At 46.3% G+C, this 25,000-nt stretch overlaps 1 protein-coding gene and 1 long non-coding RNA gene across 2 annotated transcripts in view; both read left to right on the top strand.

The window, feature by feature from the left end:
* The window catches only part of LOC115533994 (uncharacterized), a 17,347-nt gene extending 2,691 nt beyond the window's left edge, over positions 1-14,656 (top strand). Inside the window, exons 2-3 of the long non-coding RNA XR_003974274.1 lie at positions 12,558-12,646; positions 14,237-14,656. This is a non-coding gene — a long non-coding RNA (uncharacterized LOC115533994). The remainder of the gene's footprint in view (positions 1-12,557; positions 12,647-14,236) is intronic.
* Positions 14,657-21,113: 6,457 nt separating this feature from the next.
* si:ch211-203k16.3 (angiopoietin-related protein 7) overlaps positions 21,114-25,000 on the top strand; it is an 8,352-nt gene continuing 4,465 nt past the window's right edge. The window contains exons 1-3 of the mRNA XM_030345990.1: positions 21,114-21,273; positions 22,251-22,505; positions 23,391-23,606. Coding sequence (XP_030201850.1) covers positions 22,344-22,505; positions 23,391-23,606 — 378 coding nt within the window. The 5' untranslated portion in view covers positions 21,114-21,273; positions 22,251-22,343. The remainder of the gene's footprint in view (positions 21,274-22,250; positions 22,506-23,390; positions 23,607-25,000) is intronic.

Genomic DNA, 25,000 nt, shown 5'->3' with positions numbered 1-25,000 from the left:
AGTGCGCGCACCGAATAAAGAGCTTTTAGCCCCGTTGACTTCCTGACGAGATATGTTTACCTAAGAGCTCTCCAGATGGCGGCCCCTAGAGCTTTGCCGGTTCCCTGACTCATGACAGAGACACATACACTGTTATCTTTGGGCACTTCTTCCTCATTATCGATTTAACAAGATGATGCAATTACTGCACGTGTGCATTGCAGTGTGTATGCCTCTGAGTCCCCTGAGCCCTAATAGGCAGCCTTAAGATCAGACAACACAATCTCCGTGGATTGAACCTCCGTGGACAGATGCAGGATGCACACGTTATTCATCACCATCACATGTCTGACACACGCACCCACACATACACACACACATGCGCACACATGCATGCAGGCACATATACACGCACGCATGAATGCACACACATGCACGTACGCATGCATACACACACACACACACACACACACACACACACACACACACACACATACACACACACACACACAGACACAAACACACACACACACACACACACACACACACACACACACATAAACTCACCCATTTACACATGCATGCACACACACGTGTTAGTTACTAACGCATGCCGACACTTACACACAGGACACGGACAGGATTATGCAATCCCATTGATGTCATAGAGAATTCCACTTGATGTGCAGGTTGTGCCGACGTCAATGGGCATTCTCTAGACACCAGAGAGGCCTGCTTCATCAGGGAGCGCCCAAGCCAGCGCGGGCATGGCTCGACCTCGGCTGCCTCCGTTCCCGACTCGGTTTTATCTGCTTTGATCGCCTTAGCATAGCATCAATGTTGTCAATAGCAATTGCATAGTGAATATTTAGCTTTCGCATTAGCATTAGCGTGGTTGTCGAGGTTGACGGTATGAATCAAGCAGGTGTGCAACCTCACCCAGCCCCAGAGTCCAATCAGACTCGGCCAGGTGAGGCTGCTTTAGTCAGCCATCATCCACACACACCCCAGGTGTGTGTGATCAATAAAAAAATAGAAAATGCATAAACCTTGCCTCTACGTTTCTGTGGCTCTCCAGGGTGATGTATCTTTGCGGCTGGATTAATGTGGTGATCACACATTAACTGAAGCACTTCTACATCAGCAGTCTGGTTGCTACAATATGTGTCCATGCTCTAATGATATATGCTATTAGTTTGCTGCTCTGCAGGGAACCCAACCACCTCCCTTGTTTATCGCAGCGTGCAAGACTTAAAGCTCTGTGGTGGGAAACCACATGTTGAAATTCGATAATTACCCAGCCTATATGCAAAGATTGCAGATGCCATCTCACTGTTTTTTAAGGCAATTACAGCAATTACATTTTACTCGCACTTTCGGTTATTAAGGAGATAATTCGTCAGCTCTGGGAATGAACACATAAATGTGCCCAATGGATCTCATTATCAATCAGGTCTGTGATTAAGAAAAGCACGTGTCATCACTTTGTGAGGACAGGGGGGGGGGGGGGGGGGGCCGTTGTAAACACATGGACCCTTCTCAAGCAAACGTCTGCAGCCATGGATCACAAATGGTGACCAGACGAGCCAGACGGTCTTGCACACAGAAACTGGAAACAGTTTTGAAAGGGGTAGTCACTTGTTAAAAAAGGGCATTAAAATACACTAAACGACTTGGCAGGTGATTGGAGGAACCACCTGTCTATCACCTCAGTTAGTTCCTCGGAGGACACTGATTGGTCCGAACCACTGTGGTTACGACCACAAGGGGCGGGCTAAACTCGAAGCCTGGCAAGATGAAACAGTGTGAGCTGGTTGATGCATGTGGGCTTGTACGCCTGTGTGTGTGTACCTGTACAGGAGCGATTCTAGGTAGTGTGGGGGCCCTAGGCAGAGGATTGTTGCCGGGGGGGGGGGGGGGGGTGGAGCGATTGTTGGCGACGCGGGGGGGGGGGGTGGAGCGATTTTATTTATTTTTTTGGCTCTAGGGGGCCCCCCCCGTGGCCCGGGGCCCCCAAACAATTGCGGGGCCCCAGGCAGTTGCCTGGTATGCCTAATGGGATGCGCGCCTCTGCACCTGTAGCATCGCAGCACAGCACAGCCACATGCACCCTGTGCCCCCACCAGCATACTGTCTCCTGCTACTGCATGCTGGTCCCCGTCGACGACAACAAACCCGATCCAACAGCGATCGCTCTGCTTCCTTTAAAGCAAACATCGCCGTTACCGTGACGAATCACCCCAATCTGTTCCGCTCCCGTTGGTCCGTGTGTGGCGGAGTTCCTTCTGTTTCACACACACTTGTTGCTATGAGGCCATGTGCTGCGCAACACACACGCGCACACACACACACACACACACACACACACACAGACACACTCACACACTGACACACCCGGGTATTAATGTTGATCTCAGAGAGAGCGAGAGTCACCCACACGTCACCCACACACACACACACACACACACACACACACACACACACACACACACACACACACACACACACACACACACACACACACACACAGTCCATGAGTCACTCAGACAGACAGACAGACGTCCAGACAGACAGAGGAGGCGAAAGGACACTTTGGGCAGATGGGAAGAGACAGGGTTGACGTGAGGCAGTTAGAAAAGGGGAAGAGTGTGTCAGCCCCCCCCCCCCCCCCCCAGTCACATCACAGGAGTGCTCTGCTCATGAGCACTTCAGAAGAGCCACTCCACACGCAGACACTTTAACGCCCACACACGCCAGCTCTCTCACTGTACACGCAAGGACGTGTGTGTGAATGTGTGTGTGTGTGGGGGTGTGTGTGTGTGTGTGTTTGTGTGAGAGTGTGTGTGTGTGTGTGTGTGTGCGTGTGAGTGTGTGTATGTGTGTGTGGGGGGGATGGAAGATATAATTAAAATTGTACAGACTGCCAACCGCAAAAAGGGGACCGAATAGCTAACAGCAGCCGGGGTTGCTAGGCAACGGCACAGCACCGATGCTACAAACCTCGCTCGCATCCAGACCTTCACGCGGAGTCGCCTCGGAGAACCTCCCCTATCGACGCATCCGTCCTGCAGCACCAAGGGTGCTTTTCCCCTGAGACTCTGGACCGCGTTTGGCTCGGTTTGCTCCAGAGTAGGCGGTGAGGTTTCGGCCAGGATCTTAAACAAAATAAGTACACAAGGTCAACTGTGTGCTCACCAACACTGCAGAGGGCTCTTCACGTCTTCAGAATCACTGCTTTTTCGGATCTTGTAGAAAACTTCCTTGTGGTGGTTAGGGAGGGTCTACCAATTTAAATATTTAATGAAATATAAATAACGAAGTAGGCCTGAGAACTCACCTCTTCTAAAAATGTATCTGAAACACTGTGCCTGTGTTAATAATGTAGTAATCAAATGTAATGATCCAGAAGGATGATACTCAACACTAATCTATATCAGAGTCGAGTGTTATGCAAGCAGCACGTCCACACCAAGGCAGAGTATACATTTAGCTTGTTCTGGATGCTCTACCCCAGCGGCCCCTCACGTAGTCGGAGAGCTCCTGCTACATGTTGTGCTAACAAAAAGACACCACTTCCTTAGAGAAACACTGTTAATGGCCAACACACAGGAAACCCTCTCTTCCTGAGGCGTCTGAGTTTCCGTTAGACTCCGAGCGTGTGAAAGTACACGTTCCTGATAGTCGTCGCCAGCGACATTGTCCTGGATCCTGTGATGTGTAAGGTCACGGAGTCTGACGAAAGGAAACGTCCTTCCCCTCCAAAGGTACATTATTGTTCTTTAACTCGTTCACTGAAAAGTCTTCCTCTCCAAAGGTACATTATTGTTTGTTAACTCTTTCACTGAGAAGTCTTCCTGTACAAAGGTGCTAATTGTTATTTAACTAATTCGCTGAGAAGTCTTTTTCTCCAAAGGTATATTATGGTTCTTTATCTCTTTTGCTGAGAAGTCTTCCTCTCCAAAGATACATTATTGTTCTTTAACTTTTTTGCTAAAAAGTCTGCAGTTAATCTCTTTGAAATGGTACGGTGACCCGCGTTGGACCGGAGGAGATATCGCTGTCATATGTATTCAGTCTTTCAGCTGATGCTTGAAACCTTTTCGTTTTTTGGTTCGATACAAAGGGTTGGTCTCGATGGGGCTCCAGGCAGAGTTGCAGATGCTTTGGTGTTGAACCCATGCCCTTTCGTCTGGGTCACAAACAAACGTACCGACTAAGCGATCCCGTCTACGACCCCAACCTCTAACCCAGCTGAACATCTTCAGAGCGTCCGATGTCAACTCTGTCACAGTTTCCTCATCATGTTCTGACCTAGACTTCATCATCTCCTAAAGGACAAGAGGGCGAGATCTAAGCCGAGGTGTCAGTAAGCTGTTGTTGACTTCTGTTTCCTGGAGTATTTCAGCACAAGATCTCAAGGGTGGGACATTCCCGTCTTCGCAGAGTCTTGATTGCTTTGTTTGCGACAGGAAACTGTTCTGTGTAAACGCATTTCGTCGTAATTGCTATAGTTCCAGAAAGCCCCAAGGCATCTCAAGCTCCATTTGCCGGTGAACGGTGGTGTTTGATAATGGGGTGACACCCATCTGGCTTTCTAATTAAGTTAAAGTTATTTAAAGCTGCAGTATGCAAGATTTGTTATTTCGAGCTCGAACTTCTCTAGTGTGAGCTTCTCTCCCTGTTATATCTGAAACCCGACCAAGCATGTTTTTTTAAAAGTCACGTTTATTAATCTGCTTTCATAGTTTGATTTCATCCATGGGGTGTCAAACGGCTTGACTGTGATTGGCCAGAAGAATAAAAATCCTAGAATGGTATTTCTTTAATTTCTCAGGGAAACTACTTAGGAAACTACTTACCAGCCCTAACCCTTACCCTAACCCAAAATAATATAATGTAAAGTATATTTTAAACAGCTTTTCTTTTTTGCATAGTGTAGCTTGGACATACAGAGATTTCTGATGACATCAGAAGTTATCAGAATTGATCTAATTAACCTCATTATAAGAAAAAGCCCAAATCCTTCGTTGTTATGAATGCTTAAATTGAAATGACCTTTCCTCCTTGCCATTTGAAAAACATAAATTAAATTCTAAGGTACACGGAATCCTTGCCATCACACCGGACCTTCCTGGATAAAGGGATGGTTCCTGACACCAGTGGTTAGGAGCTGCTGGTAATGGCAGCGAACCATGAATGGCTTTGCTGTTTTTAGCAGCTCATTATTATCAACTAGCTAGTATCAACCGTTTTCTGAAAGAGCTAGCTAGACTTATAGATTCAGGAGATTATTCGGAATCATTAAAAGCCGTCCAGCTAACTATGAATGGGTAGTCTTCATCCCCGATCAGCATCAGACATTCAGGAGCCTATGTCATCCGAGGGACCGGTTTTGGGGTTCCAAAGCTGGATGATTTAGGAAGACATATGGGAAATATTGGCACTTTGAAATGGATGTGTTGGTGTAGTTGTGGGCAGGGGGAACTGAATGCACAGATAGGATTTGCTAGCCTGGGGTTGGGATGGGATGAATCCTTTAAGTGCGCCTATTCCCAAGCACCACTTATGAGAAGGATGCTGGGGACGCACTGTGAAAGTATGCAAATGCATGCACACATACACACTTACACAAAAACGAAATACATAAGTACACTTGTCAGAGGAAATAGAAACAACAATAAATCGCTGTCGGTACAGTAAGGATCTTCATAAAAACAAGTGCCAAGCACTTACGATTGCAAGGTTAACCCATTCCCTGTATACAACAAAGATATCTACTATAGGATGCTACACAATGCTAAGTACTATTTTTAAGTGCTAGGACGTACAAAATACAGTAAGTGCTTACATTAATTGCCATGACATACAAACATACAATACAGAAATGCAAACATACTAACATAATATACATTAAAAGATCAATAAAACAAATGCACAAGAATATAATATATTTATTTATATGCAGTAAAATAAGGAATTGGCCATGCAGCCTTCATTGCTAATTTTCCAATTGAGCATTCAAATCACATCTTAGTCTATCGTTGATTGGGAATGGACTTGCTTTGAAGCTTAACATCAAGTTTTAACAACAAAAAACAAATAAAAGTTCATAACTTAATCATGAAATATTGTATTTGCTTTGAGGAAGTTAGTAGATACATGTATGAATTCAGATTTGCTCAATTAACAGCTTTAGTTGAGCTTATTGGCTTGATTCCAAAGCAAGTTATTCATTCATCTGGTAGCTGATTAGCTTAGCTAGCGCAGTGCGCATTGAATAACTTGCTTTGGAATCAAGCCAATAAGCTCAACTAAAGCTGTTAATTGAGCAAATCTGAATTCATACATGTATTTACTAACTTCCTCAAAGCAAATACGATATTTCACGATTAAGTTATGAACTTTTATTTGTTTATTGTTGATTCGTTTTCTTAAAACTTGATGCTAAGCTTCAATGCAAGTCCATTCAAAACATGCAAGGTCGTAACGAGCCGCTTGCTTGTCCTCCGGTCCTGCTGCTCGCGGCTCTCCGGAGAACCGCTGAGCCAGACCACTTCACCCCCGACCCCGGCGCTCCATTTGGGGTCCTTCACACGCAAACTGTGGAGCCCATCTGATGAACGGCTGTCAAGGAAATCGAAGGAGAGAGCGTCAGACAGACATACTAGACTCCAATTAGATAGAAGAATCCGGAAGAAGTTATTTTCAATCTGATGGAGCTATCTTTACCCCTACGTGCTCCTCGGGGGTTTGTCATGTTATTGGTTTCTCAGTGTCAAAACACAAAAGCCAATTTATTTTTTGATCCCAGAGAATGAAGCCCATTATCCCGAATATTGCAGGCATTTCTAGTCAAGCGTCGCTGTGATGTAATCCAGCGCTTTGCATAACTTAGCATTGCTCGAAACCTTTGGCAATAGTATTAATTGCTTGCTTTTTGGCAGCCAATCTTTGTAATAATTGTAAAGCTTGAAACTAGACTGCGTATATTTTGTATCGTATCATAGTGAGCTGCACTCTCGTTCCTAACCAACATGCTACCTTTGATAGTCAGAGGCTTTATCCACATTGTGTGGATTATTATATTAAGAAGAAATTATGCAGATATTTCCATGGAGCAGCTCGAAACCTGCCTAAAAGTCTAGCAAGTTTTCAACCGAGAAGGCCTTGTGTTAATTTTGCCCTAGATGGTCTGAAGTCCAATTGTCAGTGGGATAGCATCAGATGATCTCAGAAGGACCCCCTTGTGTCTGCTGAGAACCAGCGGCTAATCAACCCTGTCTGGCCCTCTGACACTCTCTCGCCCTTTTGTTAAGCATTTATCCCACCCCCGTCTGACATACAGCCTTCTTAGCTCCCCTTCCTCTCCTCAACATATCGCCCTCTGTCTTTCTCCTGATTTCTCTTCACCCCCCCCCCCCTTCTCTTCTTCAACAAATGAATGCATGGGTGGATGGGGGAGGGACGGATGGATTTATAGCAGAGGGAGGTGGGTGGTGGGAGGCGACCGTTGTGGGATTAAATCCTTGAAAGGTTGTTCCATGACCCTTTAACCCCTTGCCCCTCTGGTTTCATACCCTGGGTCGACATTTCATTGACCGTGTCAATCACGCGCTTGAGCCAGTGTAGGGGCCGTGATGAATGAAGCGCTGACCACAGATATGATCATCGGACAGTTTGACCCCCACTGGACGGTCGTTTGTTTGTTTTCTGCCAATATGTCGACCATTTGACGGACCTTATCGTTAGGGACTCTGATTGAGAGCTGTAGCGGCCAGCTGTGGTCTAGCTCCTCGGTTTGTGCTGGACGGTGTGCCGGCAACTTAAATAATGTCAAACATTTTTATACACAAAGGGAAAGACAGATCAAAAGAATCTAAAGTTGAGAGTTTACATTATTGATAAATGGATTTTGCTCTTTGAGGGAGAAATCAGAAGGCTTTGCTCGTAGATCATTTTAACCTGGACAATGAGGTTTGCAAGGGGGAATGAGGACACTCCTGCTGCATGGCCACGATAAAGGGCACAGAATGTCATGGTGATAAACCATCCCTTTAAAACAGATCTCAGGATAAACGGTCCGGTATCATTAAAATGAAACAACACACCGAAACAATTGATGTGCTCACATGATAATTATTCCAATTATACTTTTGCCTTTTATCTCGATTTTCAATTGTTTGGTGGAGGCTGAAAGTGTGATTCGGTCTGTTTACCCAACCTCCTGGATACCAGGACAGAGACACAGGAGGCTGATGAGGGTTCTAAGTATCAGTCTTTGTTTACACAAAAAAATATACATAAATAATAAGCAGCATGGGACAAAGGACTGGACTACACTTGTAAGATAACTATCAACCATTATGCAGCAAGAAAAACTGAATATGTTTTTTTGATTGGAAAAACTAGCACAAAACAATAGGGTTGTGTCCTCACTAGATTGTGGCTGTGTGTATTTTGTAGCAATGACAAACTGTTCGGACAGTGGGAGACAAACTCAATCGGGTAAAACCACTTGGTATTCAGTCTCTGTTTTATTTAAAATCCTTCCATACCACAAATTCATGTCCACCCCCCCTGGCCGGTCTTGTCATTCCTCCAGAGATGGCCTCACTGTTATGAGCGTTCCATTGCCAATATCGTAACCTACTTGTGTAAAAGAAACCAAATACTAAATCACAAGGATGCAATGTTGTCTGTCTACAGGGCTGTTTCTTACCTTCTTGGGGCCCTAAACCACTTTCTACAAAATTTTAACAAAATTTGAGATTGATCTAAGGTTAAAAATCACTGAGCATTTTTACGGTTGCTCAGATTTTTTTATGCACTTCATACATTTTTCAAGGCGTGCCCTGATAGCTCGGGGGGCCCCAAGCCGTTGCTTATACCAGTTATATCTAGTACCGGCCCTGTCTGCCACAGAACAGCAACTCACCCTTCATCTGATTGCCTGACCTTCAGTAAAAGAAGTGGGAAGGGGGGGGATCAGGCAGGCTGCCTTCCAAACGAGGTGTTGAAGGCCTGTTCGGCCTCACCTGCCCATGGGGATTTGAGGCCGGGGCCTCTAAAAGGTAGAGTGCAGCGATGATCTGTTACATAAACTGCTGATAAAAGGTCGGCAAATCACAGCGAAGGGCTTCATCTCCTCGACGACGGAGGGGGTGACTGGGGCCTCCTCCAGAGTGCCAGAACCCATCTGGACGGGCGGGTGGATGCTGGGGGGGACTTGGGGACGTTACCAAGGCAACAGTGTCTCAGCTGGGACTCCGAGCCCTCAGAATCAGGGTGCAGGTCGTTCTCCATGGGGTCCTTACCGGGTTCAGACTTTCTGGATGTGGCTGGGAGGGGAATTATAATTAAAATCAGGGCATTTAGCAGAAGCTTTTATCCAAAGCGACTTACATCGGTTAATACACACATCGACACACCGACGGCAGTAGATGTGTCGTATTCACACAGCATGTCATGGAGGACCTCAGGGCCTAAAGGAAGAGGAGTTGTTTGCTTCAGTTCAAAATGTGCCTCATGATGGAGTTTAATTTCGTTTTTATGGTCGGTGATTTGATGGGCAGAACAGTGAAGAGAGAAAAGAAAGAGTGTTGAGGACATGTAGCAAAGAAACACAGGTGGGATTTCAACCTGGGTCGCTACAAGGCATGCCGACTGGTTAGGACAATCGCGGGTTGAGCCATCTGGACTACCATGGCCCTCCCGCCATGATGATGTTGAAGGCGGTATTCCACCAGCCACCAGCGTCCCACATGTTAAAAGCAAAACACAATCCTGGCTATTTTTGAATCGACGAGACAAGGGCGACGTCAGCTTTTTCAACATTCGCCTGTGTGTCTTCTATTAAGTGTGGTATTGACGAGGCATTGATCGCTCCTGTGTAAAGACAGCGCCTGCACAATCAGCGTTCCTGTTTGATCGGGGGGAGGGTCCTGCATGCAAACGAACAGGGGGGGGGGGGGGCATGAAAGGGGACTCAATCTAATCTACGACAACTCACAAGACGCCACAATAAGTACTTTGCATTGAGTTTTCACTCAGAAGAAAACCTTGATTAGACCTTGAGGTGCTCAACCATTTCTCAAAACAACATGTGACCTGCAATGGTCCTTGTTTCCTTCGTTGACGGCCTTGTTTCCTTGACTGATAAGGTCACATGCCACAAGCATTAGTGATCATTGCAGCCATATTGTTTTCCTCTCGGCCCAGGGCGATGGGACGTTTCACTTAACCACATTAGCCGAGATTATTACAGAGCAGTAATGCAAATGTCTCTCCGACTTCATACTAATTAGTACAACAAAAGTTTGATGGCTTTAATAAAGCCGAGCTGACCTACAGAGGCAGCAGATTGCTGTAATTAAGATGGCACAAAATTACACTCCTCAACACAATTACTGGGCCGGTCGTGTAATTATGTTGTACAAGTAACAGCCAGAAAGCCAGCGAATCAGAGTGATAAGCAATAAGAACATCATAGCAACACAAATATCTCAATCATACAACGTGAAGACGTCGAAATACCACATCATGCATTGCATTGTCTCATTGGTTAATTTGAGTTTTCAGTTACTTTAGATTTTCTCAAATGTTACACACAGACTGCTGTTGCACATGTTACACACATTCTTGTCTTAGTGTTGAAAGGGTAATGTTGGTCGGGAAAAGACAGCGCTCTCTCACAGCTTTGGTTGTTAAGTTAAATAATAAATGTGAACATTGTCCGTTGGTTTATGATGAAAAGATCGCACATCAGAGATTCCAAAGAGCCCAAAAGACAAGAACTGGCTAAACATCAGTCCACAATTCATAACATGAATGTGAAATTTAAATGTGTGGTTGAAATTTGTAGTATTTTTTCCTTGTAGCTCAGTGAGCATGCTGGGTTTGATAATGCACATTCATAAACGCCCAAGTGATGTGGTTGTTGCGGTTGCATACACTGCAGAGACAGTGTTTAGTGTCCCCTCCGGGACTAGTAAAATGTTATCTTATTAACGTTTAAACGTTTCACAGTCTATGCAAGTGCCATTGATTTACAGAGTAATGAGAAATACACATAATGGTTTCATAATAATGCTTTAGTAATGGGCACATAAATATGCGAGAGTAAGAGAGTTTTTATGATTGGGATTTATGAATTTATGAATCGCCTATAGGTCTGTAGCTTTTGTTTTCACATCTCCCCTAGTGTTCGGCTATGCTCGTTAGGTCACTCTGACATCTGAGGTGTGTGTGCTTGTGCGCGTGCGGTTGTGTGTGCGTGTGTGTCTGTGTGTTTGTTTGTGTGTCTCTGCGTGTGTGAGCGTGGGTTTGTGTGTGGGTGGGTGCGTGTGTGTGTGTGTTTGTGTGAATGTGTGTGTGAGTGAGTGTGTGTGTGCGTGCGTGGGTGTGTGATTGTTTGTGTGTGTGCATGTGGTATATATGTCGACATGTCTCTTCCCTTTAATCAACTGAGGTTTGGGTGGGGTTGGAGGCAATGAATCACTCAATCTTTAATGGAGAAACACTTTACATCATCCGAAGGAAGATGAGTAGGGGGAGAGGGAGAGAGGCTGAGAGAGAGAGAGAGAGAGAGAGAGAGAGAGAGAGAGAGAGAGAGAGAGAGAGAGAGGCTGAGAGAGAGAGAGAGAGAGAGAGAGAGAGAGAGAGAGAGAGAGAGGCTGAGAGAGAGAGAGGCTGAGAGAGAGAGAGAGAGAGAGAGAGAGAGAGAGAGAGAGAGAGAGAGAGAGAGAGAGAGAGAGAGAGAGAGAGAGAGAGAGAGAGAGAGGCTGAGGGAGAGACCTTCATTAGACAGTTATCAATCTGCACTCATAATCGGGAGAGACAGTTACACGGTACAAATACACGTAAACAATGTTCCCCTCTCCTCCATAATGGATGCATTTATGAACATGCCTTTAAGACTTAAAGGATGGAGGTTGCCTTCATCCATTGGGCATGGCTGAATGAATGTTTGTATCATGGTCGTTCTGATAGACGGCCCGGGTTCCCTGCTCCTGGTACCCCTCCACCCCCCCCCTAAGCCCCTGCCAGGGGCCGCTGGCTCAGAGGCTCCGTTAGAACGCACTGGGAGTACGTTGATGATGATTGGCTCCTATAATGCCAAGTAGGTGATGTAAAACATTCATGTCCTTCTTCGGGATGCAGGTCACACGGGGGGTGGCGGGGGGTAAAGTCTTGTCTCGTTGTATAGTAGTGTTTGTGTACGTGTGTATCTGTCTATGTGTGGTTTGTGTGGTTCTGAGTGTGTGTATTTGCTAATTTTGTGTTGGTGTGTGTGTCTATCTGCGTGTGTGTTTGTGGGTGTATTACCCTGTGGTTGTTTGTCTATTAATCTATGTGTTAATGTTTGTGTATGGGGTCTGAGTGTGTTTTGTGTGAGACTATCTCTGTGCATTAATGGTTGTCGGTTTGTGTGTGTTAGTGGGTGGTATGTGTTTGTGCTTGGTGTGTTTGTTGTGTTTGTCTGTTCATTCATGTATACGCCAGTGCCAGCTTGGCTATGTGTGTGTGTTTGTGTGTGGTGTTGTCATTCTTTAATGGCTAACTCATGCGTCTTCCTGTAGGTCTTGGGCCAGCGGGCTCGTCCACGTGGAACCATCGACCCGGGGGACCGAAATAGCCGTGGCACAACTGGATCAGCGCTCTTTATCAGGTTGTGCATCCGACTTTAAAAATAGCCTTTTTCTACGAATGAGGGATGCGTGTGCGGCGGGGACTATGTGAGTTCTGCCATCCCATAATAGAAGCCTCCGTCAGTCCAGCAGTCTGCGGCCGTGCTAAAGTGATTTTCAGTGAAACGACGAGTGAGAGGAACATTGGCTCAACGGTTTCCCGCTGTTGACTTCGTGTTACGATCAACATTGTGCAACACTCACAGATCGCAAAGATCTCATCATGAAGCATCTTCCCGACAATGCTGCAGAGAGGTCCTTGAGCACGACACTTTTGGCACACCTGCTAAGACCTGCCAGTATTAATGCTAATATATTTATGAAATGGGTTGCTAATTAGTGGATAGTTCTGTGCCAGGTGAATGCAGAAGCCCTGAAGATCGCCTTTATATGGGAATGGAGTAACTCCAGGGACTTTTGATTGAATCTTTTTATCATGTTTTTTTAATGAAATGTTTTGAATGCCTACAGTAAACCCCTTAAGTGCTCAGTCATCTTTGTGTTGGGAACCATGGTGGTTTGGAAAATCAAATATTCCGTTGAATAAAATGATAAAACTGATTATTTCGGATGAGAGAACAATGTTTGCAGAGCTACGATAGAAAGTCAAAGGAAGAGGGGAAAGAATGGTGTGAAAATCCACGAGACTTCATTACATTTATATTTAAGTGCATTTAGCAGACACTTTTATCCAAAGCCACTTAGAATAATTGCATTTGTCCTAAGAAAGAGAAACATCAACATATGGCTGTCGGTTAAGCAATGATGTTCCTAGAACCAAGTGCCATGACAAACAATTGTTAGTTTAACCCATTCCCCGTACACAACAAAGATAGCAAGAATAAGATGCTACACAATGCTCAGTACCTACTATTTGTAAGTGCAAAGACGTACATCATACAAATAAGTACATTGCGTGCCAGTCGACGTCAACATACATTAGAGATCTTCATCAGCAGTAAAACGCTAATGCTTGCAGTTCCAAGAAGGAAATGTGTCCTCGCTGACAGCTCCAGCTCTGGGTTCAGTCCAAGCTTATTTAATCAATGCAAACGCAGTTATTGTAACATGGAATATATGATTGTTCTCATTCACTTCTGATTGCAGAGTACAAATTGTTCCTGGGTGGGCCCTAAGGTGGCTAGATCTCATACTGCGCACACACACACGCGCGCACACACACACGCACACACACACACACACACACACACACACACACACACACACACACACAGATACACACAAACATACACATGCACACACATACAAAAACATACAAGCACACGTACATGCGCAAACGCCTAAGCAAACACACAAACACGCACACACACACACACACACAACATACTCCCACGCAGGAACACACACGCACAAAGGCGCGTGTGTGTGCACACACATACACACACGTGCATGCACGCATTCACACACTTGCCAACACGTGTGAAAAGCTATTTGCCACCTTTTAGGGTCTTCGAAGTGTGTGTGCGAAGGGAATCGTGTGTTGCAACGGGGACCACAACCCCGAAGAATAATGGAAAGGTTTTAATCCGTCTGTTCTTCTTCCAAACTAGACCGTTAAAGAGACCAGTGATGAAGATGCGGGGACACGACTGACTACAGTAGCGGAGCCATTTCCGCTACCCTACGTCATTTCATTGGCGCCTAAGGATGAATCTTCCGGTACACACTCTCCCAAACGGCTCGGCCTGCCAACACATCGGAGCGTTTCAACACCTTCTGTTGTGTTGATGGATTGTGTTGCCTTTTTGCCAGAAATGGTTTTGCATCACTTAATGTGAGAAAGTAAATGTTGCTTTGCCTCCCAGTGTTCTGAACAACAACAGGTTTGACTACAGAGGGAAGCGCAGATGAGTGTACTGCTCTCTTACCTGATCAAAAATAAAATGTGGTCTTATAGATGGGCCCGTGGCAAGTACATAAAGACAAAAACATAAAGACACAAAAGACTATTTAAGAATAAAATAGTTTTAAAACGGTTATCATCAATGTTATTTCCTGTGAGCTCAAATATAAAGAGTAGAACTAGCCGGGATGATCAGCAAAACTTCATTTTCTTATTCAACTCCCCCCCCCTCCTCTCTCTCAATCAGCCCCTCCCTGAGGGAGAATGTCCCTGTCCATCAAATATATCAGCTGAACGACAAAAGCAAGAAACCAGGCAGAAAGGATACTAGGGATGTTCTAATACATGTCCTAATGTCTTCAGGCTATTTGAGATCGAACGGAACTTCACTTTCTTAGACTCTGTTCAGCCAAGTTTCAGATGTTTCTTATTGATGTCGAAGAGTCCAGATTTTGCCTCCGTCTCTGCCGCTGGTCTCTCTCTCTCTCTCCCACCCACCCTCTCTCTCTCTCTCTCGCTCTCTCTCTCTCTCTCTCTCAAACCCTCTCTCTCTCTCACAAACCCTCTCTCGCCCTCTCTCTCACACCCTCTCCTCTCTCTTTCCTTTCCTCTCCCCTCCCCCCCCCCCCCCCTCACTCTCTCCCTCTCCTCTCGCTCGACCCCTCTCTCTATCTCCCTCTCCTCTCTCTCGCCCTCTCTCTCTCCCTGTAATCACACACTGGCATGTGGTGGAAGCAATCATGTCCTGTCTGCTCATCGCAGTCGGCTCGCCCGACAGCCGACCTCCCAGCGACGCGTCGAGGGGATCCGACCACGCGTGGTCCTCTCCCGTTCTCAGCGCCTCCACACTGGGGAGCCAATTAAGGCCGGAGGACTGTGGAGAGTGGATAACCTGATGAGAGAGAGAGAGGGGGGGGGGGGGGGGGGGGGGGGAGAGAGAGAGAGAGAGGGGGGTGAGAGAAGGGGGGAGAGAGAAGGGGGAGAGAGAGAGGGATGAGTGACGGGAGGGGAGAGAGAGAGGGGGGGGGGGGAGAGAGAGAGGGAGGGGGAGAGAGAAGGGGGGGAGAGAGAAGGGGGGAGAGGGGGATGAGTGAAGGGGAGAGAGAGAGGGAGAAAGATGGAGGTGGCTAAAGGGACAGCTAGACAAGAAAGATAAACGGAGAGAGGAAGACATTGAGAGAGAGCGAGGGAGAGAGAGAGGGAAAGGGGGGAAGAGACAGAGGGAGAGGGGGAAGAGAGGGAGAAAGATGGAGCCTGGATAAAGGGAGAGCTAGAGAGAAAGATAAACGGAGAGACAAAGAGATTGAGAGAGAGCAAGGGAGAGAAAGAGAGAGAGAGAGAGATGAGTAGGGGGGAAGAGAGAGAGTGTCAGGGTTAACCCCTAAATGCTTGGTGGAGTTGGGTCTATTGAGGGAAATGAATGAACCTTATTCACCTATAGCGGCCATATCGGTTTGTTGTGCGCGTCCACTTTCTAGAATCTTTGGAAACCCTGACAACTCAACACATTATTTCTGGGTTCTCCCCTCCCAGCTAGCATTTATAACCCATTTTCACTGAGGTATTATGGTTTTTCAGAATATTCCAGAAAGTTTACATTCCCATTTTATGTGGCAAAACCAACGAAAAATCGCCCCATAAAAGAGTTGCGCAATGAATCTTTGACATTAAGGTGGAGGAATCCATAGCTCTGCATCGATCTGTGAGTTATGCTGAGGTGACAGTATACAAAGCCCCAGCAGGACTCGATGCCTTCCGTGGTTCCAGTGCTGTAGAAGAGTCGTCTAGCTTTAATGTCTTTAGTGTTCACAGAACAGCACAGGCATGCTATTAGCTGAGGGACAGCAACACCTCGTAAGTCTTGTTGCTTACAGCTTTCAGTGCAAAATAAATAACAGTGAAGTTGTTTAAACACAAGCAAATCCATTTCCAATTAATCCTCGACTCCAACTGAAGCAAATTAACGCAGTTGGTTTATTTTTCAACAGAATCCAAATGGTATAGAAAAGCACATAAATAGAATTGGGATCATTCCCAATTATTCTCAATGATCTATGATCATGATCATTTGTGATTTCAATATGTAGCCCTCATAGAATTAGCTTGGCTCAGAAGCCAACCAAGGAAATATAGGCCAGCACTTTAGAACCCCTTGGGTTTATATAAAGGATGTGTAGGCCTTATTAATGTGTTAATGTGTGAGTTTGTTAACGCATGTGTGAGATTGTGTGTGTGTGTCAAGTGCACTCACACATGCAGTCACACACACACACACACACACACACACACACACACACACACACACACACACACACACACACACACACACACACACTCACATGCAGTAACACTTGCATGCAATCACACACATACACACATTCGCATTCCCACACACACACACAACTGCACACACACATACACACACACACACACAAACATACACACATACACACACACGCACACACATGCAGTCACACACAAACACAAACACACACACACACACACACACACACACACACACACACACACACACACACTCCCTTCTTCCAACACAGCCGTCACTGTATCCTGTCAAACAGTCAAGTCGTCTCCCATCAAATGTTTGCTAGACGTCAAAATGGGGACATAAATGTAATTCCTCTTGCAAAAAAAAAAGCAACAAGCCATGTCCTTGAAATGAAGCATTTTCCAACAGTCATGTGCTTTTTAATTACACCAGGCATTATAATTTATTTAATTATAATGGATTACATCAAGGAGGTTAAGAGGCTTTCCAAAAAAATGATTCAACATTTTAACACAGGGCACCGAGACTGTTAAATTAGCTGAAAGAATTAGGAATGACAGCAACGCGATGAAGCCTGACATACAACCACTAAGGTGCAACACTGCCACCGTGCGGATTTCTTAAGAAGTGTTTCAATATCCGCAAGAGTATTAGCCTGGCCTCGTCTGGTCTCGTACGGTGGCAGTGTGGGCGGGATAAACGGTTGTCTTTCAATTCCCTCTGCACGCAATAGGATAGCGCTACAACCAATTAGAGCAACGAAGAAGGTGACGTAGTCAGAGCGACAGAAATTTCCATGGGTAAGTGTTGCGAATGGTGGATTGAGAGAATGGAGACCAACGACGAAACTTTTACCGTATCCGGTCGGCAAAACTCTGAATACATCTTTCTTTTCCAGGAAAGACTTCAGTGCAGTTCTTTGTACATTTCTCAAAGAAAATGATAACTTCAAGTCTTGAAGAGTCGCGGCCAAAGCCGAGTCGAAAGACAGCTGTTCGCCAGCAGCAGCAGCCATTATTGTTTACCTTTAACACGGAACCGTCGCAGCTCTGTCGTCATTCGGCTTGATACCGCCCCTCACGATCTGATTGGCCTGTCCCATTTTCTGTTTCCAGCAGCGAAAAACGACGACAGAAGGCTAGACCTCCTTGGCTGCAAATTAAATTTGCTGCCGCTAGGGGTGCCTAGATTTATAGGCTACAAGAGTATGCCTTTAAAGGGGAACTAACTATGCAACTTTTTGGGTTCAATTTACCTTAATATAACAGGTTAAGAGTCATTGTGATTGTTCTATAACCCTTTATTGGTCGCTGTTTCGAGTCCCCCTTGCGCATCTTGGCTGAAAAAGGGAATATGCAAGTTTCTGCCGGCGACCCGCCGCCCACTCTCGCGGGAGTCTCGGGTCACGTGAAGCACCGAATTGTTTTTACGGCACTACAGACCCACAAACACGGAACCGGCTCGATATAAACAAAAGTAGCGAAGGGATTGTTACATTCATCATGGCTCAGCAAACTAAAAAGAGACAGAGAAACCCAATGTCGGAGAAACAGAAGAAGAGAAAAGGGAGACTGACCGACAGAGAGGCCAGACACGAGTAAACATTGGGCAAGCTTTTCAGGAATAGCGTGTACTGAAAGAAAAGAAGACTGCAAATCGGATGCCGACTTGCCATGGCCGTGTTGCTCTTGAATTAAGTACCCTTGGGTGAACTTTGTCCTCTTTATATTGTGGCTTCTTGATGTTGATAGTCTCTGTAAAAATGTGTTTGCTCTACCGTTTTGTTGTGAGCCCTGTATGTTTTTAGCTTGCTTGCTGGGGTGTTAGCGTACTCGCTACCAAACACCTTTGTTTCCATGGTTGTTTTGCTGTTCGTCTGTCTCGTCCTACAGGCTAAATCCCCGAATCCAGGTTCTTGTTTATTTAGATCACTAGACCGCTATTCGAATGCCTCCGATTTTTCTAAGAGTGTATAGCCTATATCATGTGATATGTCCGGCTGGCCATATAATGCAGTATCCTGCACGAGAGCTGCTAGTTAGCACATATTTGTCGCCGTCGGTAACAGAACTGTTACAATACGTGAACCTCCATTATAGCTTTGGCCATGTTATGGTGTAGTTCCCCGCTTGTAAACATGTTTGTAAAAAGATTGCTTTGCATTTTTTCTTAGTTACAAGCGTTGGCAAACAGCATTGTTGTGAGGCTTGATGACCCAAGACGGCTCGGCCTGCCTGCCTCGGTACAGCCGCCACCCAGATCCGAACATGTGCGGGTAGTGTCACGAGGAAATCTAGAGAACCCTCAAGAAGATGTTACACAATAGCCGTAAGGCAAAAAACGAACCATGAAGAACTGTCCCTTGCATTTCCTTCAATATCCAAAATAAATATTTTGTGTGTGTATTATTGTACCAATGAAAGAAAGGTGGTGCAAACATCTGTTATTTAAAAAAATGGAAACATTTTAAAACCATATGCAATAATATTTACTAGCAATGTTTATTTGCAAGCATTTACACGTAAACATAAATGTGTCCCTATTCTTCCAGGCACAGCATCTGCCTATGACAACTCTCCTCTGGGGACGAGCGACAGCATACCGTCTCGATCTGATTGAATCCATTTCCCTGTAATTCCGTACACAAGTGACGTACTTGAGCGGATACATAAATGTACGATTGCTGCGCAAATTGTTCATGCTATCGTTATGTATTATGTTGGCCAACACTTACATTGATCGTTCTGTTCAACAACCAAAGATAAAAAAGGATGGGTTTATTGTAACACACACCCTTTCAAAATGTAAAACCTTGTCTACTCTTTATTAACATCTACCTCGGACATGGCTCAACGCATTTGCCGGCTTCTTTGAAAACAAATACTCATGGCTAGCGCAGAAGTGGATGGGGTAGGGTCGTCAACAAATTGTCACGACAGTGTTGTAAAATATCTCCTCCGAAGCTGTAGGGGGAGCTCAATGCGAGCGCAAACCAAGAAAACAACGAAGAAGTGGCCAAAGTTGCATAGTTCCCCTTTAAGTAGCAGAAGTTAGACATTTTTATTTTATTTTAATTCTTATCAAACTCATTTTTTTTCTAAACTAACTCATGAAAATTTAGTTTATACAAACTATGAAAATCTTTTTTGAGAGCTTAATTGTAAGCCTATGGTTGATAAAATTGTCGTAACATCGTAACCACCTTTCTTTTAGCTCTTCTAACTGAGTCATTATTATCATTTGTATATTATTATTAGTATTAATAGTAGGCTATTATAAGTAATAAGAAATTAACATTATCTTGTTAAATGTGAGCAACATCCCCAAACACCACATATCCCTCCACACATTTTAAAGCAGTTGCTGGGAATTTTCCAACCAATCTCCAATCAGCGTTAATTGATCTCTAGAACTGGAGGTCTGAAGATCTACCGAGACTTCAGAAGTTCATCACCAGTTCCCTCTCAGGGCAGGAAGTGGGCGAGCTTATGACGGTGGGAGGTGTGGCTCTACATGTTTAAGAGGATCAGAGGCGCTCGCCATCGAATTACCCCTGCTCTTGAGCAGGATTACGTTATTGGGTTACATCTATACTGCACTTATACGCCTCTACCACCGCAGTCTGTTGACCTTACTTCATTTCTACATGTCGATGTACTTTATGTTAAGATCCGGAAACCGTTAGAAAATTGTCTTTCTAAAGCTAACAACCTTGACTTTCCCGATTTCCAGGGCCGCTTTTTAAAATCCATATTTCTTTTATATATTTAAACTTCAAAATAAAATATTGATTTAATTATCATGTATCCTTTTCCCAAATCCACAAGACTCATGCTGAAGTTTATAATAAGTTATAGTAGTCATGTTTATATTTGTATATTTCCAGTGGCACAGCCAAATAATTTTCACTTTTCAACTGTCTCTACTGTACACGTTCTCTGCTGTAAACCTAATCTACTGTATACGTGCTCTACTGTATATTTTGTCTACTCTGTACCTCTCTGACCACCCGGTTCTCAGTGGGAATCCACTTATAGGAGGATTAGGGGGCTAAGATGTCTACAATGCAGCTTGGCGAGAGAGAGAGAGAGAGAGAGAGAGAGAGAGAGAGAGAGAGAGAGAGAGAGAGAGAGAGAGAGAGAGAGAGAGAGAGAGAGAGAGAGAGAGAGAGAGAGAGAGAGAGAGAGAGAGAGTGTGAAAGCGAGAGAGAGAGAGAGAGAGAGAGAGAGAGAGAGAGAGAGAGAGAGAGAGAGAGAGAGAGGGGAGGGGGGGGGGAGAGATATGTGAGACTCACGGTGGTGGTGGAGGTGGGGGGGGGTTTGAGTAAGATGCAGCAGGACTGAACCAAAGCAAAGGAGAAACAGACGGCCGAGAGAAGGGACAACCCAGTGAGGGATATGGGGAGCCATCCCCGGACAGAAATGCACCAGGCCCGGGCTAGGAGATCAGCGACCGGGGTGAGTAGCGCCACGGTAGAAGAGGCTAGGACTACAGGTACGATGTACGTGTTCCCTCCAGAGCTCCTTGGGTTCCTATACTCAGGAATCTGCCGGAGTGTGTTGCACTGTGAGCTGTGGTGCTAGCTTGGTGCTGCTGTTATTGTTGCTGGCTCATTGTCGGGGTTGATTTAGTTTAGGAACCTGTGAGACACATGGAGGCGGCGGTGTAGAGTTGAAGAACACCTGCTGCTGCGGGACGTTTAGCGCGAGGTGGAGGCGCGGCCTTAACTGGCTCTGAGTGTGAACATTTGTGTGCGTGTACATGCGTGTGTGTGTTTGTGCGTGCGTATATGCATGCATGCATGTGTGTAGGTGTGTGTGTGTGTGTGTACGTGCATATATGCATGCATGTGTGTGTGTGTGTGTACTTGTGTGTGTGTATGTGTGTGTGTGCATGCATCCATGTGTGTGTGTATATGAATGCATGTGTATGTGTGTGCGTGCGTGTGTATGTGTTTGTTGTCGGTTGGTTTGCTTACCCACTTAAGGACAGATTCACACTGAGAGGATCACGGTCTTAAGTTCATGAACCGCACGTGGCTGACAGAGCAAGACGCAAGACTCCACCTTCAGCCTCTTTCAGCCTTTCGTCTTCTTCCTTTTGTGAAATCAAATATTACAAAAAAAAGACATCAATAGATGTCCGGGACTTAGTATACACTTGAAAAGGGAAGGGAAAGGAAATCGAGTCTCCTCGGGAGTCAAGGTGGGCTACCATCATGATTCCTTTGTGTAGCTTTTAGAGACAGGGGACACCACACCCAGAGCAGCGAGGGAGAGGCGTCTTGCCCGGGAAACACCTTAACACTCAGACAGGGGGAGCCGGGTTCGAACCAGCAACCTTCCGGTTACCAGCCAACCCGCTCTACCCCCTGGGCTACTGCCGCCCTAGCCCCCACCTCCTAATCAAAGGTATATCTGGTGTGTCCCTCCAGGGAGACAGAACAGAGGCGTGCATGGGGCAGGCAGCCCTCCCGGCTCCAGGCCTGCCTCGCTATAGGCAGGCAGGGGCGCAGTAGCAGACCGCCATGACCTCCGAGTCCCCCCTCCCCTTCCACGCCAGCCCCCCCAGCATGTGGACCGCCCTCTGTATCGTCTTCATCCTGGTCCCGGGGGCCGGAGCAGACAGCCCGGACCCTACCACTACGCGCAACGGCGGGGGATCCCAGTGCGGGGAGTACACCAACCAGGTACGGGCTATACCATGTGGTTCGGGATAGGTGTGTGTGTTTTTGCTCAGCAGAGGCAGAAGAAGGCTGTAAAGGTAGTTACGTTCGTAGCTGTTTGACATTTCCATGCAGGCTTGTCCACATTTTCCGGTTGTGTTTAAATGTAACTTGAGCGAGGAATTATAGCCATTAAACGTTTTTTATTGCAACTTCACCTGCTGACGTAAACAGTACCCGATTCTTAAGAGGAATACAAATTCGCTTTTTTTTATTTATTCACAAGATGGTCCAACAAGCTGTCTTTTGAGGGGCAGAGTTTAATGGACTGGGCAAAGTGTGGAGCTGACACTGGTGTTGACAGCGGGTAGAAAAGCAACACCACTTAGTTCTGACTTCCTGTGCTTCAGAACTCACACTACAACAACCCCCCACTTCTGAGGAACACAGTGTGTGTGTGTGTGTGTGTGCATCTGTGCGTGTGTATGCTCGGGTGCGTGCAATGTGTGATCTCCATTCTCAAACACATGCACCACATGTATGTGGATTTTGTTCTTGTTGTGGTGGTGGTTGCTATTGGCGATGTCGACATTCTTGTATTTGACGATCTACAACCCTTCCTCCTGCCCCGTTCACTCCCATAATCATCATCTCCACCTTCCCTCCCGTCCCCACCCATCCAACATCCCCCACCTCCACCCAACACACACCATCCACCACCTCCACCCAACACCCCCACCTCCATCGACCACCTCCACCCACCGCCGACTGTCCACCATCTCCATCCAACATGCACCACCCCCACCCCCACCTCCACCTCCACCAACCTCCCCCAACTATCCACCCCCACCACCGCCTCCACCACCACCACCACCACCACCACCACCACCAACCACCTCCACCCACCAGGTGTTGGAGGACGGGATGTGCCGGCTGGTGGCCACCTTGCCCCAGCTGGAGGAGAAGCGGTGCCCGGACATGTTCCGCTGCACGGACGAGGTGTCCTACTGGCTCCACGAGAACCAGGAGCGCAAGCAGCAGGTGGCCGCCCTGCAGGAGACGGTGACCCAGCTGCAGCAGGAGCTCAGGAGCCACCGGCACCGCATTAAGGCCCTGGAGCACCAGGTAGGGACGGCCGGAGGGCCGCTTTAACAGGAGGGGAGTCAGGGGTCAGAGGTCGGCGTGGTCAGACGCAAAGCTACTAAATGATTTAGGGCCCGTCTGATTTAGGAAGGGTAAGTCGACGGAAGGATGACGTAGGTTTGCTGCGGGGGGGAAGGGAGGGAGGGAGGGAGGGAGGGAGGGAGGGAGGGAGAATACGTCTATTTGGGTTTGGCTGTGACGTGAAATATTGTTCAGTTTTCTCTCCAGCTATTGTTTGGTTTTTCACACCAAAACGGTGTCAAATCTCTTGGTTTTGTCTCATGACTGTACAGTTATCCAAAACACGTCCCATGTTACCTACGTCAAATCAAATCATTGTTATGATCGGTATTATCAGGCTTAACCTACACAACATAAAACGTGTAGAAGTGATGTTGTAGCCATGTTCATTCCAGCAGGCATGTGGTTAAGGTAAGGTACACACACGTAAGGTACATATAGAGTAGAATACTCTATACATATACTCTATAAATACACTCATACACATATGTGTATTTACACACATGTCAATACACATGTATGTACACATTTATCATACAGTCATATATGTTAGGAACATAGAGTAGAGTACATATGGTAAGGTGAATCTGATAAGGTACATACAATAAGGTATGCGCATGCAAGATACATACAGTAAGGTACCTACATATACGACACATGCAGTAAGGTAGGATCATGTAAGGTAGGATCATGTAAGGTGTGCACAGTCATATCTATAAAGGGCCTGCAGTCCCTCCGCCCACGGGGCCGCTGACCTCACAGGCGCTGACCTTGCTGGCTAACGGGATTAGGCTGGGCCACGTGCCTCCTGCTGCACAGTCCTGGCAACAGGGCAGAGGCTGGGCCTGTTAGCCTGTAGCATGTTAGCCTGTTAGTGTGTTAGCCTGTTAGCGTGTTAGCCTGTTAGCGTGTTAGCCTGTTAGCGTGTTAGCCTGTTAGCCTGTTAGCCTGTTAGCATGTTAGCCTGTTAGCGTGTTAGCCTGGTGGCCTGTTAGCCTGTTAGTTAGCCCGGGAGGCAGGTGGGATGGAAGCCAGCTATGTGGGGGACCTTAACAGTGTTGCCAGATTGGGACAGATTTCCCGCCCAATCTGGCAACCCTGGCTGCAGCGCGCATCAGCCAGGGTTGCCAGATTGGACCGGGGAATCTGGCCCCGTTCTGGCAACGCCGGACGGGGGCAGAGCGCGCCATGCGGGGCCACGCTGGGTAATGGGAGTTAAGGTTATCCTTCCTATCCCGGGCTAGGAATAGACCGCAGGAAGAGCCTGTGGAACACACAGCTTCTCAACATGGAGCCGCTGTGTCCAGTGGCTCGCTGTAATGGATCTGTAATACATATAAGATACACATGGTAAG

Source organism: Gadus morhua, chromosome 21 (assembly GCF_902167405.1).
Source record: "Gadus morhua chromosome 21, gadMor3.0, whole genome shotgun sequence".
Classification (NCBI taxonomy): domain Eukaryota; kingdom Metazoa; phylum Chordata; class Actinopteri; order Gadiformes; family Gadidae; genus Gadus; species Gadus morhua.
The sequence above is the reverse complement of the archived record's forward strand: the minus strand, read 5'-3'. Positions and strand labels throughout refer to the sequence as shown.